The following is a 17,399-nucleotide window of genomic DNA, read 5'->3' as shown; positions in this document are numbered from 1 at the left end:
CCTATCTGCCCCAGTCCCCGTCACTACCTCCTCACACCTGTGCCCCCTATCTTCCCCAGTCCCCGTCACTACCTCCTCACACCTGTGCCCCTATCTGCCCCAGTCCCCGTCACTACCTCCTCACACCTGTGCCCCTATCTGCCTCAGTCCCCGTCACTACCTCCTCACACCTGTGCCCCCTATCTGCCTCAGTCCCCGTCACTACCTCCTCACACCTGTGCCCCCTATCTGCCCCAGTCCCCGTCACTACCTCCTCACACCTGTGCCCCCTATCTGCCCCAGTCCCCGTCACTACCTCCTCACACCTGTGCCCCCATCTGCCCCAGTCCCCGTCACTACCTCCTCACACCTGTGCCCCCATCTGTCCCAGTCCCCGTCACTACCTCCTGACACCTGTGCCCCTATCTGCCCCAGTCCCCGTCACTACCTCCTGACACCTGTGCCCCTATCTGCCCCAGTCCCCGTCACTACCTCCTGACACCTGTGCCCCTATCTGCCCCAGTCCCCGTCACTACCTCCTGACACCTGTGCCCCTATCTGCCCCAGTCCCCGTCACTACCTCCTCACACCTGTGCCCCTATCTGCCCCAGTCCCCATCACTACCTCCTCACACCTGTGCCCCTATCTGCCCCAGTCCCCGTCACTACCTCCTCACACCTGTGCCCCTATCTGCCCCAGTCCCCGTCACTACCTCCTGACACCTGTGCCCCTATCTGCCCCAGTCCCCGTCACTACCTCCTGACACCTGTGCCCCTATCTGCCCCAGTCCCCGTCACTACCTCCTGACACCTGTGCCCCTATCTGCCCCAGTCCCCGTCACTACCTCCTCACACCTGTGCCCCCCATCTGCCCCAGTCCCCGTCACTACCTCCTCACACCTGTGCCCCTATCTGCCCCAGTCCCCGTCACTACCTCCTCACACCTGTGCCCCCATCTGCCCCAGTCCCCGTCACTACCTCCTGACACCTGTGCCCCTATCTGCCCCAGTCCCCGTCACTACCTCCTCACACCTCTCAGCAGCAGACATTGGCTTCTTCCTTCCGCCATTAATGCCTCATCTACAGCCCTGATTCCTCCTCATCCTCACTGCTCCGGATGGCGCCGCTGGGATGTGACCGCTCACTGTGTACTGATCTGACATGCTCAGCTTGGCTCTACTACAGCTTGCAGAGATTCACACGGCCGTGGGAGCGCTGGGGTTAAGCACCCTTACTTTGCCGGCGTCTTAACAGTGTCTTCATTTCTTGGAGGGGTTCACAAGTATTTTTGAGCTACGTAGACGTCAGTGTCAGAGTTCTGACATACAAAAGGCACTATAGAGATAATTAATGACTACTGATAAGAGGTGCGCACTACGCTCCGGCGCTGCAGAGGTTAAACAGGTGTGGCCAAGTGACGGCTGTCAGTGTGCGCATGCGCGCCCGGGACATACACACAGCGCTGCTGCCTCTCCTATCAGTGTGGGGACAGGCGGCGGCGGGTCTGCGGGGATCTGAGGCAGCGCCGCAGGATATTGGGCGTTGGAGTACTTCCCAGGAACCATCCTGTGAGCGGGACCCCCGGCCGCCCGCCCTCCATTATTCCATGGGATGATAATGAGAGCCCGCTCGTGTTCCTTCATCACCTCCTAGATGGCTCTGGTTACAGTGCAGCGATCCCCGACCCCCAGCACCACCTCCAGCCCCTGCGTGTCGGTGAGTGATGAGGACGATGGGGGTCCTAGGAACCTTCCTATTGTCTGCTGCTGCCAGCTCTTCCTGCCTCAGTGTCCACCGGCGCCGGAGTGCGCATGCGCGGGAGCTGCTGCCGAGTCCTCGCCATCCTTGCGCTTCCTTGCTTCATCTGTCAGGGCCTGCAATGCCGTCCTGCGCCCCAGGGGGACGCTAGAGGTGTGCACTGAGCCTGCAGCTGTGTCCCTGTGACTGCGCTGACATCCTCTGTGCTGCTGGGGCGGTGTGTGTGCCTCTGCCCTCAAGGGTTCACCTGCTCCTGTCCTGCTGGCTGGCACCGGTATCCCAGTGACTTGTTTGTGGGGTTCCATAAAAAATCCATTCAGCCTATTTTTGCATAATGTAATTTCAATGGTCGCTGCCTATAGAAGTCAATGGAAGCAAGCACCATAGACTTGTATGTAAGGGGATAGAAAGTCACATGACCTGTATGACATTTGCATGTTAAGTAGAGAATTTTGGGTGCTAGCGGCCAGTGTGCATTAGCATGAGCCTGCAGTTTACTTCCCGTGGACCTATTTAAAGGGTTGTCCACCTTTCAGGAATTTTGTTTCTCTTAAAGGGATCATCTCATCAGATTCCGGCTGCTTGAACCACATCCGCATGAATGGGACATTGGCTGCGTTATTGCACCGGTGTCTAAGAGAACACATATATTAACAGCTGCCCCGGGGATGATGGCCGACACTTCATAATTTGTGAATTACTGACGTCACTTTTTCTGATGCACACGATTCATGAATTTGCAGCAAAATAAGATCGATGTGAATACTTTTCTGCCCAATGATGACAGAAGTATTCTAGGAGTGATACCTTTTATTGGCTAACGAGAACAGAACGTTTGCTTTCTGGTTAGCCAATAAAGGTATCACTCCTAGAATACTTCTGTCATCATTGGGCAGAAAAATATTCACATCGATTACTCTGGCTAACACGGTACCACAATACAATTTGTTATTGTACATCTTAGCAAAAAAAAGAAAACTTATTTTTTGTCTTAAATTTTTTTTTTCTGTCTTTTTAGCACCAAAAGTCTCAAATCCTTAACAAGTTGCCAAAAAACCTCATCAAGTTAAGTCTTCTCCAAGCAGGGAGAAGAGAGAGGCGACATTTGGTTAAAGTCACACTTTTTTCTGAATTTGTCTAAGGCCGAGTGCCCACGATCCAGAAGCAGCAGCGCATGTCCGCTGCGTCCAAAGAGCTGGCGCCTATTGAACGCAGGTGAATCCGCATGTGATCACTGTACTGTGCGGATTCACCGAGTCCAATACATTCTATGGGGGAAATTTATCTTGTGGAGATGACATCTAAGCAAGAGAGATGGACATGCTGCTGTCTGGAGAGACGCCGCATGTCCGTCTCCGCGGGTGATCCGCAGGCATCTGTGGGAGCATAGTGGACATGAGATTTTTAGAACTCCCATCCTCTGTGCTGTAACATCTGGATGCTGCATAAGTACGCAGCGTCCATCCCTCAGCGTTTACTGATCGAGGGCACGTACCCTAAATCATCTGGATTAGCAAAGTTGTCAAGGGAAAAAAATCCCAGAAGATGTAGACACAACTGGGAAAAAATGTCACAAAGCGTATAAAGATGAAAGGAGGAAATTGTTCCAGAAAAGAGGAGAAACAGCAATGATGACTCTGGGTTCATGTGTCTGGGATGACTAGTCCCCTCCACACTCCCCTCGGCACAGGCCTTACCTACACACCCATAGGGAGTGACCGGCCAGTCTATGGGAGCTGGGTGGGGAGAGGCGCTGGGGCCCGGCCCCCGATTAGTTGGGTCTCTCCCTACAGACCCCGGCCAATCTTTAAGTGTGAAACATACATAGCTGCTGTAGCTCAGCCCGATTCTGTAACCTGCCACCTGTGGTTCTGGCATGTGATGAAGCTGTAAGCGTCCCTTTAAAACATAAAAATATTTTGGCTTTTGTTAAACTTTTTTTATGTTTTGGCTTTTAGAGACTTGTTAAGGAGATCTATCGTAACATGTATGAATTTAGGGGTTGGGTAACGGGCACAGACTGCACTAAAGTGCCGTAAATGTAACACTGGCATAAAGATTCTTAGGGGCGTACTTACCTGCTTGGCCTTCACACCTGTGCAAATCGCAGGTTGTATTGAGGTTTTATCCTGCAGTCTTAGAAGTCAGTGGCATCAGGCTGTACCATCACGTGTCTCTGGTTGTAGAGGGTTTTCTACATGTTAAGGGAAAATAAAAAAAAACCTACACAACCCAAAACATCTGGTGGTCCCCTCCTCTTCATGGCTTGTCTGAAATTGGACACTTTCACAGCATAAGTCAAAACAAGTGGAACAGAAACAAAGTATAAGGCTGTGTGCACACGTTCCGGATTTTTTTCGTTTTTTTTTTTTTGCTATAAAAACTGTGAAAAAACGCATCCTATTAATAGAATGCAATCCGCCATTTTTGTGCACATGTTGCATTTTTTTCCTCAAAAAAATGCATTGTGGTAAAAAACGCAGCATGTTCATTAATTTTGTGGATTTTTCAAGGATTTCCCGCTATTTAAAGCATTGGGAAGCTCCGCACAAAACGCAAAAAAAAACACATGCGGATTTCCTGCAGAAAAAGTCCGGTTTTGTTCAGGAAACTTCTGCAAAGAATCCTGATGTGTGCACATAGCCTAAGACGTCGTTCAGATGCGTGATTTACACATGTTCTATCTGCATTTTTCATGGCCACAACACGCACCCATTATAGTCTGTGGCTGTTGACGTGTCTGTCGCTTTTTTTTTTTTCAGACCCAAGTCTAGACATGTCCAGTTTTGATCTGACTTGTCTTTAGATAGAATCGATGGGATCTTTTAATAGTTCTGATACCACACGAATGCCATCTGGTTTCATGGTAAAAATTGACGTAGACCAAGAAAAGATAAAAATTGGATCCAGCACACTGATAAAAATATTTTTTTTTTATTTTCCCTTCATGTACAAGAAGAACCAGACCTCTGAATCGGGGCCCACGGGAAAATGTGTTCCTTTTCCACATTTCAAACCCACTCCTGGTTTTTACTCTGTCCCAGATCATACAGGACGATACTATTATGACTCTAAATATGTTGTCTCCAAAAATAGAAATACATGTCTGTACATGTGGGTATTGATGTGATTGCGGTGTGAATTTCGGTAATTGTGCCATGCATTGCAGGTAAAATGCTCACCTTTTTATTTATATTTTTATTTTTTGAGGGGGGGAAAAAAAAAAATCTTGATGTAAAAAAAAAAAAAAATTCCTATGGCTTTGTGTGATCCACATCTAGAGGTATCGCAAGCCTCTTGATATATTAAGCTGGAATTTCCTAAAATATCGAGTTTAGAAAAAAATAAATACAAAATATACTTCCCAAATAATGTATCCCCTGCCTGTTCAGTGCCGAGGCTCCAGTGCTTCTGCAGGTCTTTGGTTACAAGCAGGCAGCATATGGCCTCTGTAGTTACAGTGGTCGCCTGCAGCCACCATGTGACGTACTACTACTGACATCATGTTTCTTGGTGTTTTTAAAACTGGCTAACCCCTTTAATCCCATGCACAGGTGCTGCAGAGACCCCACAATGCATGTGAGTGATATATGGATTTTATTCAAATGTTTTGCAGATGTCCCATTCTTGATTTAAAAAAAAAAATTATACAAAATAATAATTGCACATGTTGAAATTCAACATGCCTGATCCTGTCATATATGTGCAGTAGAGGGGGAGTCTGGGCAGCCCTGTACACGTCAGCTCGGTGACCTGTCCTGCTGAAGTCTGCTTCCTGCATGTTACGGCCCCTCGCATGTGTCTGATTAGTTGGACTGATACTGTTATTTTTTTTTTCTCCTTACAGCATCACGTACAATGTGGAGGTTTTCTCTCCAACATGTATTGTTTTTAATACATTTTACAGAAGCATCACACAGAGCTTTTCTTTGCGGTCTGTGCTGATCGCGTTGCTGTGTGCATGGGGCCTTCTTGTGGAAAGTATGGTAACTTATGGCGGCTGGGTTTATGTTTGTATTAACCCCTTAGTGACGGAGCCAAATTTTTTAAATCTGACCAGTGCCACTTTATGTGGTAATAACTCTGCAATGCTTCAACATATCCCAGTGATTTTGAGATTGTTTTTTCGTGACACATTATACTTTATGATAATGGTAAATTTAGGTCAATATGTTTTGTGTTTATTTATAGAAAATATCAAAAATTTGAGAAATATGTTAAAAAATTAGCAATTTTCAAAGTTTGAATGATTATTCCTTTAATACAGATGGTCAGACCACAGCAAACCATTAATAAATAACATTTCCCACATGTCTGCTTTACATCAGCACCATTTGTAAAATGTTCTTTTATTTTCTTAGCATTTTAAGAGGTTTAATAATGTAGCAGTAATTTTTCATTTTTTCAAGGAAATTTACAACATTTATTTTTTTAGGGAACTATCCATGTTTGAATTGACTTTAGGGGTCTCATATATTGGGAAACCCCCAAACGTGATACCATTTTAAAAACCGCACCCCCTGACATATTGAAAACTGCAGTCAGGTAGTTTATTAACCCTTCAGGTGCTCTACAGGAATTAATGCAAAGTGGTATGACAGAAATGAAAATGTGCATTTTTACCACCTAAATGCCGGTAACTTCTGAACAGGTTACAACAGCCGTCAGACTCTAAGGCCGCTATTTGGTCGTGAATTGCCATGGCAAACATCAGGACCACACAATCATGATCTGAGGGCACCAATTGGGATAAAGAGGAAGCCTCCACACTCTGTTAACCATTTATAATGATGTAGTCACTATTGACAGCAGCATCTAAGGGGTTAAACAGATATGTACAGTGAAAACACTGATCGTGGCTGATACAGCAAGTTGTCAGCTATAGTGCACAGCCGACAGCTGCTGGATTGTCACCTGTATGGGGAGGCTATTCTCTTATATCTCAGGTCAGTTAAAAGACGTATTGGCGGTCATTAAGGGGTTAAAATACTAGTGACAAGTAAGGTACATTTTATCCTTTGTGGTTATTAGTGTTCTCTATGTAAATATAAAATTGGGATTATGCGTACCGAGCCCTTATTCTGGCGGAATATGCTCCTGACCTTGGTATATTGATAGTCATAGCACTAATGAAGAGGATCCCAGATGTGCAGGAATGCGTCACCAAGAATATGGTTCTTAAACTATCCTGGAGGTGCTACATGGCTCATAAATGCCTTTGTCATGCGCGCCCCACCATAGTTATAAGGAGATATTAAAGTTGACATTCGGGCAGTGTTGAGTTGTCTGCTTCCTTCATGATTGACATCCTGCCAGGCCCATCTTGCCCTGACTGCATGTGGTGGGTAAGACATCATTTAGAGGGGGTCTACATTATCTCTTCCAGTATACAGATAGTTATTACGACCCCCACCCATGACTAGTATGGGGGACCTGGATGCACCATATGGAATAGAGCAGCTAGTCATGCATGTAACATATCAGTGTAAAGCCTATGGTCGTGAGTGCAGCGTAGATCTTCTTCCATCAACTTACGGTGCATTTAGATAAGTAATCAACAAACAGTTATGCGATCACCTTACAAACAAGCAAGACCTTTGTTGATCAGGTGACCGGATCATATGTGCTGGCAGAAAAAAAATGTGTTATCGGCAGCACGTTGCCCCGTGTAAAAAGATGTGCTGCCGAGACCTGTATAGGGATCGAACAATTACATTTCTGATCCTTCTGCCACAATCGCTGTTTAATAAGCGGGCGCCAAATGATTTTTATACACTGCTGTGCAGAATTATTAGGCAAGTTGTATTTTGATCACATGATACTTTTTATACATGTTGTCCTGCTCCAAGCTGTTCAGGCTTGAGAGCCAACTACTAATTAAGTAAATCAGGTGATGTGCATCTCTGTAATGAGGAGAGGTGTTGTCTAATGACATCAGAACCCTATATAAGGTGTGCTTAATTATTAGGCAACTTCCTTTTCTTTAGCAAAATGGGTCAGAAGAGAGATTTGATGGCCTCTGAAAAGTCAAGAATTGTGAGATGTCTTGCAGAGGGATGCAGCAGTGTTGAAATTGGCAAACTTTTGAAGCGTGATCACCGAACAGTCAAGCGTTTCATGGCAAATAGCCAACAGGGTCGCAAGAAGCGTGTTGGGCAAAAAAGGCGCAAAATAATTGCCCATGAATTGAGGAAAATCAAGCGTAAAGTTGCCAAGATGCCCATTTGCCACCAGTTTTGCCATATTTGAGAGCTGCAACGTTACTGGAGTAACAAAAAGCACAAGGTGTGCGATACTCAGGGACATGGCCAAGGTAAGGAAGGCTGAAAAATGATCACCTTTGAACAAAAAACATAAGAAAACGTCAAGACTGGGCCAATAAATATCTTAAGACTGACTTTTCAAAGGTTTTATGGACTGATGAAATGAGAGTGACTCTTGATGGGCCAGAGGCTGGATGAGTAAAGGGCAGAGAGCTCCACTCCGACTGAGACGCCAGCAAGGTGGAGGTGGGGTACTGGTATGGGCTGGTATCATCAAAGATGAACTTGTGGGACCTTTTCAGGTTGAGGATGGAGTGAAGCTCAACTCCCAGACCTACTGCCAGATTCTGGAAGACAACTTCTTCAAGCAGTGGTACAGGCAGCAGTCGGTATCGTTCAAGAAAAACATGATTTTCATGCAGGACAATGCTCCATCATATGCCTCCAACTACTCCACAGCATAGCTGGCCAGTAAAGGTCTCAAAGAAGAAAAAATAGAATTAGACTTACCGGTAATTCAGTTTCTAGGAACCTTCCACGACAGCAGTATCGGAGGATGTCTCCTCGCCCTAATGGGGGACAGGAAACAGAGGTTAAATACCCCTCCCCTTCCTGCAACAACCAGTGTTTTTTCTGGACAGAGTAGCATGTATAGTTACCACTTAAGTGCAGGAATCATCCAATAAGAATATCAGATAGGAAGGGAAATTAGTGCTGTCGTGGAAGGTTCCTTGAAATTACCGGTAAGTCTAATTCTATTTTCTCCAGTCACCTTCCACGACAGCAGTATCGGAGTGATACCAACAGCTAATTTCTTTACCGAGGGACAACTGCCTGCAGAACGCGTCTGCCAAACGATAGGTCCCTATTGAAATTTAGCCTGTAATGCCTGGTGAATGTATAGACTGACGACCAGGTGGTAGCTCTGCATATCTGCTCAGATGATGCGTTCCCTCTCTGCCCAGGAAGTCGAAACTGAAATGGATGGAGTGAACTTTGAGCGATGTCGGGGGTGCAAGCTTCCGGGATGAATATGCAAGACAAATGGCCTGTTTGATCCAGTTAGCGATCGTACTTTTAGCTGCTTTTTTTGCTTTTATTCAGTCCAGAGAACTGGATGAATAGGTTTTGATCTATCCTCCAACCTTCCGTTTTTTGGAAGTAGAAGAGGACCACCCTGCGGGCATCCAGGGTGTGAAAGACTTCTTCCTTTGGATTACAGGGATTTGGACAGAATGAGGGTAGAACGATATCCTGACTTCTGTGGAAGTCCGAGACCACATTAGGCATGAAGGAAGGGTCTAGCTTAAGAATTATGCTATCCATGGTTATGGTTAAGTATGGCTTCTGTACTGACAAGGCCTGTAGCTCTCCTATACGCCTGGCGGTAGTGATTGCTACTAGGAAGACAGTCTTGAGGGTCAGGATTTTTAAGCTGATGGCTGGTAAGGGCTCAAAGGGGTCCCCGGTCAGACTATTTACTACAAGGTTCAAATCCCAAGGAGGGGTCTGGACATGGAGCCTAGGGTGAATCCTAGTGGCATATGTCATGAAACGTCTAACCCAATGGTGGCCTGCTAAATCCTGATCGAAAAAGGAACCCAGTGCCGACACCTGAACTTTTAGGATGCTAGGTGAGAGCCCTAACTCCAGTCCCTTCTGGAGTAATTCTAATATTTGTGCGATATTGGGATGGAATGGATCGGGTTTGTTTGGGAAACACCAGGACGAAAAATTTTCCAAACCTTGCCATAGATGGCGTTAGTTATTGGTTTCCTACTTTTTTGTAGGGTTTGAATTACGTCACGAGAGACCTCTGGCTCTCAGAATCTCGGCCTCAGTAACCAGGCCGCCAGTTTCAGTCTGGGTGTAGCAGTGGTCCCTGCTGAAGAAGGTCGACTATCTGCGGTAGAAGTATCGAGCCTTCCAGAGTTAATGCGCCATGCCAGCTTCTTCCTGGCCACATCGGTGCTACCAGAATCGTTGTGACTCGGTCTGCCCAGATCTTTTGTAGCATTCTTGGTAACATAGGAATCGGCGGGAAGGCGTATGCCAGAGCAAACTTCCAAGGATGGGTGAAGGCATCCAGTCCCTGTGCTTCGCTTGAGGGGTTGAGGGAGAAGAAAGTGCTTTATTACGTGTTGTGACTGTTGGTAAACAGATCCACGTTGGGACTTCCCCATCTCCGGACCAGGGATAGGCATACCTCTTGGTTTAGAGACCATTCTCCTGGATGGAAATCTCTCCTGCTGAGGAAGTCCGCCTGGGCATTGTCTGATCCCTTTATGTGCCCTACCGTGATGGACAGGAGGTGTTTTTCTGCCCAGGGAAAAATCCTTGCAGCGGTTAACTTCAGGATGGTGTATTTCGTGCCTCCCTGGTGTCGGAGGTAGGCCACTGTAGTCGTGTTGTCGGACATTACACGTACATGGTGACCTTGGATGAGGATAGATGTGGCTTTTAGCGCCTCCACCGCTTTTTAGTTCTCTCAGATTTGAGGAGCTGGACCTGATGTTTGGGGGCCACAACCCTTGGATGTGGGAACCTTCTATCATGGCGCCCCAACCTCTCTGGCTTGCATCTGTTGTGAGCACCTTCAGAGGAATTTGGTCCCAGCTGACTCCTCGTTGAAGGTTCTGGGAGTTCAGCCACCATGAGAGGGAGGATTTTACGTGAGTGTGAAGAGGAATCTTCCTGGTTAATGCATTCTGGCGTCCTTTTGAATGCATCAGGATGTGGGACTGAAGGACTCTTGTGTGGGCCTGGGCCCAGGAGACTACTTGGATGCAAGATGTCAATGAACCCAGGATTGACATCGAGTCTCTTAAGGTCGGAGTCCTCTGACTCCTGAACTTGGAGATCCTGTGGACGAGATCGACTTGACGGTCCCTGGGTAAGAAGGACATTCTTTTCCTCGAGTCCAGAAGAACTCCTAAGAATTTTTTCCTCGAAGATGGATGGAGGTCCGACTTCTCCAAGTTCGGAATCCACCCCAGTGATCTCAGGATATCCAGGACCTTCGTCACATCCTGATTCAGACGAGGAATGGATGGAGAGACAATAAGAAAATCGTCTAGGTACGGGATGATACAGATCCCCCTGTTGTCGGATGAAGGTCACTGCTTCTGACATGATCTTGGTAAAGACCCGTGGAGCTGATGAGACTCCGAATGGAAGGACATTGAATTGATAATGGCTGACACAATGGTTTTGGGCCACTGCAAATCTGAGGAACTTCCTGTGGTCGGGATGTATCGACACATGATAGTATGCGTCCCTCAGATCTAACGTAGCCATTACCCAATCAGCGGGATTGTTGATCTGATAGATTCAATTTTGAATCTTCGATATTTGATCACCTGATTTAGGGGTTTCAGGTTTATGATAACCAGGTGTTTCCCAGAGGGCTTTTTTTTTTTTAACCAAAAATAGGTGAGAATAGTGACTCTCCTATTTCCTGTTGAGGTACTCGGGAGATTACACCTGCCTGAAGCAGACCGAGAATATCTGCATTTAGGGATTCTCGAAGGTGTGGAGACTGTAGGGAGGTAATTGTTAGATGGTGAGGAGGAGGACTCTCGAATTCTAACCTCAGGCCTTCCTGTATGGTATGCAGGACCCTCTGATTTGTGGTGCTGGCCTTCCATTGGGGAAGAAAACCTGAGTCGACCCCCGACCGGAGAGTAGTCATTGTTTCTCAGGGATCTGCTGAGGTTGGGGGACAAGGATATTCCTGGCTTTACCCCCTTTGGGGTAGCTCCACTGACCCATTTTAAATTTACCCCTGTAATCTCTTTGGGGTACTTGCTCACGGGAGGGACGAAAAAAGCGTTTTCTAGAGCTTCTCTGCTCTGGAAGAGCTTTCTTTTTATCTGTAGCCTTGTCTAGGATGTCATCGAGGGCTGGCCCGAACATATAATGTCCCTGAAAGGGAATACCACATAGTTTGGACTTAGAAGTTATGTCACCTCCCCAGGATTTAAGCCATAGAGCTCTCCTAGCGGAATTGGAGAGAATTGCAGACCTACCCGTACAGATTCAGCGGAAGCATCCGCAAGGAACCCTGTTGCCTTCTGAAGAAGTGGTAGGGAATTTAGAATCTCCTCCCTTGATGTCCCCTGAGAAAGGTGATTTTCTAAGGTACGTAACCAGAGAAAAAAGGGATCTGGCAACACATGTAGAGGCCACATTTGTTTTCAGTAGATGTGTCCTAGGATTTCCTTAGTAAGCTCTTGATTTTTCGATCCATAGGATCTTTGAGCTGAGAGGAATCCTCAAAGGGTAGAGCCGTTTTTTTTGGTTACCCTGGACACCTGTACATCCACTTTAGGCATTTCCCACAAAGAACAGTCCCCATCAAGAGGGAAACGATTCTTTAACTCTGATGGGACATTCAAACCTTTCTCAGGTAGGCCCCACTCATGAAGGACAAGATTTTCAATATTTTCATGTATAGGGAACCCCTTCGGGGTCCTAGGCTTTAACCCTCCAAACATATCATTCTGAACGGAGTGGCTCGCTACCTCCTCCTCCACCCCCATGGTGCCCCTCACCATGGAAATTAGCTCTTCCATATCTTCGGAAGAGAAGAGATAAAATATATCAGATTTGGGAGTGGAAGTAGAACCCTCATTCTCCCAAATGTCCTCTGAACCCGAGATATGGATTTCGCCCGAGTCAAAGTCAGAATCAATAATAATATAATAATAATTTTTATTTATATAGCGCCAACATATTCCGCAGCGCTTTACAAATTATAGAGGGGACTTGTACAGACAATAGACATTACAGCATAACAGAAATACAGTTCAAAACAGATACCAGGAGGAGTGAGGGCCCTGCTCGCAAGCTTACAAACTATGAGGAAAAGGGGAGACACGAGAGGTGGATGGTAACAATTGCTTTAGTTATTCGGACCGGCCATAGTGTAAGGCTCAGGTGTTCATGTAAAGCTGCATGAACCAGTTATCTGCCTAAGTATGTAGCAGTACAGACACTGAGGGCTATTAACTGCATGTACTGAATCAATAGGAGTCATCAGCCCCACAGGGGGCTGTGGTGTCGGGGCCTGAGACAGGGCTGCCATAGAGGACTGAACCTCTTGTCTGATGAGGGTTCTGATGCTGTCCAGAAGAGAGGGCTGTTCACTACGCAGCACTTCATCCTTGCATGGTTGGCAGAGCTTTTTCTTATAAGTGGAGGGAAGCTTGGCTGCACATGCACCACACTTGCGGCTGGGCATCTTATCCTTTTTAGGGGCAGGGACCTTGTCAGCCCAAAAAGGGAAAGAAAGAGGCACTAAGTCACTTCATAAATAACTGGACCACAAGGGACCTCATCCACTACTTACAGTAGGAGGGTGAACGCTGGGCTCTGCAGAAGGAGAGTGCAGGGGTTTGTCACCGTCCATAGGGTGTCAGTCACCAGTCACAGAGGGACATAGACAGAGGCCTTACTTGGAGGCTTCCCCCTGACAAGGAATATATATGCATCGAGGTCGCCAGTGAATTTAGTGCTCCTCCTCCTCCTTAGGGTCCGTAGGGGTGATGACATCAACGCCCGTCATGCCGCAGGATCCGGACGTCGGCTGGCGCACGTGCGAGCTCCAGCGCATGGAGACGAATCCGGAAGTTCGGGCACGTCACTTCTGGTGTGCATGCGGCCTCCGGCAGCAGCGAGGAGGGACGAGAGAGCCGGGGAGCTACAGGAGGACCCCGGTGCACTTCACTGCCCTGCTTTGCCCCACGAGGAGGCGCAAGAAGAGCGGTATAGGGTCCCAAGTCACGTGGCGAACGCGGAGATGGGAGCAGTCACAGGAGGAGAGCGGGGCCCCCGACCTCGACTGCCCGGCATATGAAGGTAACAGTGCTCTGATCGCCGGCCACGGCAGCACTATCAGAGAACCTCTTCATGCCCCATAGGGGACAGGAAAAACACTGGTGGTTGCAGGAAGGGGAGGGTATTTAACCTCTTTGTTTCCTGTCCCCTAATAGGACGGGGAGACATCCTCCGATACTGCTGTCGTGGATGGTTACTGGAGAAAGTAATGACATAGCCCCCTTGTTCACCTGATCTGAACCCCATAGAGAACCTGTGGTCCCTCATAAAATGTGAGATCTACAGGGAGGGAAAACAGTACACCTCTCGGAACAGTGTCTGGAGGCTGTGGTGGCTGCTGCACGCGATGTTGATCGTAAACAGATCACGCAACTGACAGAATCTATGGATGGAAGGCTGCCGAGTGTCATCATAAAGAAAGGTGGCTATATTGGTCACTAATTTTGGGGGTTTTGTTTTTGCATGTCAGAAATGTTTATTTCTAAATTTTGTGCAGTTATATTGGTTTACCTGGTGAAAATAAACAAGTGAGATGGGAATATATTTGGTTTTTATTAAGTTGCGTAATAATTCTGCACAGCAATAGATACCTGCACAAACAGATATCCTCCTAAGATAGCCAAATCTAAAAAAAAACCCACTCCAACTTCCAAAAATATTAAAGGGACACTGTCACCTGAATTTGGAGGGAACAATCTTCAGCCATGGAGGCGGGGTTTTGGGGTTTTTGATTCACCCTTTCCTTGCCCGCTGGCTGCATGCTGGCTGCAAGGCAAGATTACCTTGTGCAGGCATGTACTATGGAGGACAGAGAATGAACTTCAATCCAATATTGCAGCCAGCATGCAGCCAGCGGTAAGGAAAGGGTGAATCAAAAACCCCAAAACCCCGCCTCCATGGCTGAAGATTGTTCCCTCCAAATTCAGGTGACAGTGTCCCTTTGAGCTTTGATATTTGAGTTTTATGGGTTGATTGAGAACATAGTTGTTGATCAGTAATAAAAATAATCCTCTAAAATACAACTTGCCTAATAATTCTGCACACAGTGTAGTCGACCAGCACTCATTAAGTTGCATTGACCAGCACATCTATGGCTGCCGTCACACTAGCAGTATTTGGTCAGTATTTTACATCAGTATTTGTAAGCCAAAACCAGGAGTGGAACAATTAGAGGAAAAGTATAATAGAAACTTATGCACCACTTCTGTATTTATCACCCACTCCTGGTTTTGGCTTACAAATACTGATGTAAAATACTGACCAAATACTGAGTGTGTGACGGCAGCCTTAAAGGGCTAGTGAAGCGACATTCAGCTCTTCCTGAGGGGAGAATAAGGGTCACTGGCTCCTTGAACTGGCTATCATAGAGGATTTCTGCAGTGGGACCCCCGCTAATCTCAAGAATTGTCCCTACTGAGTAGATAATGGATTATTTTTATTAGGTCGAAATTACATTTTTGTGCAAACAGCGAGGAGACCATGACTAGTCCCACAGCAGCTCCTCCCAGATGACTCCTGAGCGTGGCACTGCAGGGACATAAACTTTAATTAGTCTCTCAATTTACGTTTTAATCAAGGAAGTGTCTAAAAAGATATTTCTGATCCCGGTGGTTTAATAGCCCCATGTTTGGTGACTGGTTCCTTATAGACGTGTTCTGTCAGCACTGTGTGGGGCCTACTTTTGCTCGGTGTATGTTATTTATGTATTTTCTATCGGCAAGCTATTTCCTTTTTGGGATTATTTTTGTTCTCGATACAAAAATCCCTATGATTTAGTTCTTTGCTTTGGAATGAATGACTTCCCATGTAATTATTCCCCTGGCGCTCCGCTTTACCAGTCTGCTGGTTAGCACCCACACCAGCCGGAATGAGTGAGCCCGGCCTGGAAGCTGTCATTGGACTCGGAACGTTCATTGAGCTTTAATTTCCGTCATCATCCTAGCTTAACCCTTTGCGGGCACTAAGCATTATTGCATTTTTTTTTTTTTTTTTATTTCTTTACCGATTTATTGACCTAGCTCTCTCAGCGCCGCATAGTCTGAGATAATCCCACATTATCTGTTCTGTAGTCCAGCACCATGCTGCATTTCCATGATATGCCGAGCAGCTGGCTGTTCTTAAAACATCATTTGCATTTGGGCAGGCAGCTGCTTATATAATACTGTACGCTGGTGGCGGACTTCAGTGGTGGAAAAAGGTCTGCATAATTCATGGGTAGTAAACCTACTTGTCTGTACGCCTTTCCTGGACGCGGTGCTTTGTATGGCCGCAGCGCTTTATGAAAATGGTTTACTATTGATGCTATATTATGCTGCTGATCTGGCGCTTTGTAGAAGACACAGACATTATGACCACGGTGGAGCTATAACTCTGCCCATTACGGCCTTTTTTTACATGCGGCCGTTACCATGGCTGCCCAGTATGTGTAGTAAATTGATTAGCGCACTTGTATGCCTCGTGCTTGTTACACCCGGGGCTAAGGCCACGTTCACATTTTGAGTATTTTGAGGTTTGTTTGTTTTTTTAACCTCAGAATTTGTAAGCTGAAACCAGGAGTGGAGGAAAAGTATAATAGAAACATGTCACCACTTATGCATTTATCACCCCCTCCTGGTTTGGTCTTACAAATACTGAGGTAAAAAGCTCACCAAATACTGAACGTGTGCACGCGACCTTATTTGTTGGATTAATGGCTGCATATCTTATGTTTACCACCGCCTTGCTTGTGCAGATGTAAATTTTTTTCTTTTGTTTACACCATGTGGTTTTGTTATTAACTTGGATAATTTTTCGTAGTTGTTTTTTTTTTCCTGATGAAATACTAATATATCCTTTCAGTCCATTGACCCCCAAACTAGAATTTTTGATTGCATTTAAAAAAAAAAAAGGCTGAATTTACTGGCTGAAACGGCAACTTGTGTTTAGTGGCCCTATCTCCTTCCTAAACCCGACATGATATGAGACCTGGTTTACATACAGTAAACCATCTCATATCCCCATTTTTTACCTTCATTCGCGGTGATGCGCCCTCTGCTGGATGTCCTCATATGACCTCGAGCGGGGGCATTTTTTTTCTCGCCCCCATAGACTTTCATTGGCGTATTTTTTGCGCATTACGGTGACAAACGCAGCATGCTGCGATTTTCTACGGCCATAGAAGACCGTATAATACGGATCAGTAAAATACGGTTGATAGGAGCTGGGCCATAGAGAAGCATTGTACCGTATGCAATCCGTATTTTCAGCACCTCTCTTACATCCGTAAAACACGGTAGTGTGACGCCGGCCTTACTCATCTGCACAGCCCAATTGATTAATATTCGTTCTTCTCGTTAAAGAGAATCTGTCAGAAAAATTTCACCCCCAAACTATTATGTGCATGTACCTCAGGCCCATGGTCCGTTTACAGCCCTTGATGACCTTTTATCCAGCCCTGCGGACTGCAGTTCTTGGACTGGCAGCTGTGGTTTGATGGCCGCTAGCCCATTAATTTCTTCTTGCTGTGTGATCATGCACTGTTCACTGCTGAACGCTGAGTAGTGTGCAATTGATGATTACGTCC

General features: G+C 46.4%; 1 protein-coding gene across 2 annotated transcripts in view; it reads left to right on the top strand.

The window, feature by feature from the left end:
* The first annotated feature begins 1,404 nt into the window (after window positions 1-1,404).
* Window positions 1,405-17,399, top strand: part of SSH2 (slingshot protein phosphatase 2) — a 234,243-nt gene continuing 218,248 nt past the window's right edge. Inside the window, exon 1 of one of the 2 annotated variants that reach the window (XM_069761157.1) lies at window positions 1,405-1,694. In XM_069761157.1, the coding sequence (XP_069617258.1) occupies window positions 1,632-1,694 (63 nt within the window). In that variant the 5' untranslated portion in view covers window positions 1,405-1,631. The remainder of the gene's footprint in view (window positions 1,695-17,399) is intronic. The other variant, XM_069761159.1, reaches the window with a different exon arrangement.

The sequence above is a fragment of the Ranitomeya imitator genome, chromosome 3 (genome assembly GCF_032444005.1).
Source record: "Ranitomeya imitator isolate aRanImi1 chromosome 3, aRanImi1.pri, whole genome shotgun sequence".
Lineage (NCBI taxonomy): Eukaryota > Metazoa > Chordata > Amphibia > Anura > Dendrobatidae > Ranitomeya > Ranitomeya imitator.
The sequence above is the reverse complement of the archived record's forward strand: the minus strand, read 5'-3'. Positions and strand labels throughout refer to the sequence as shown.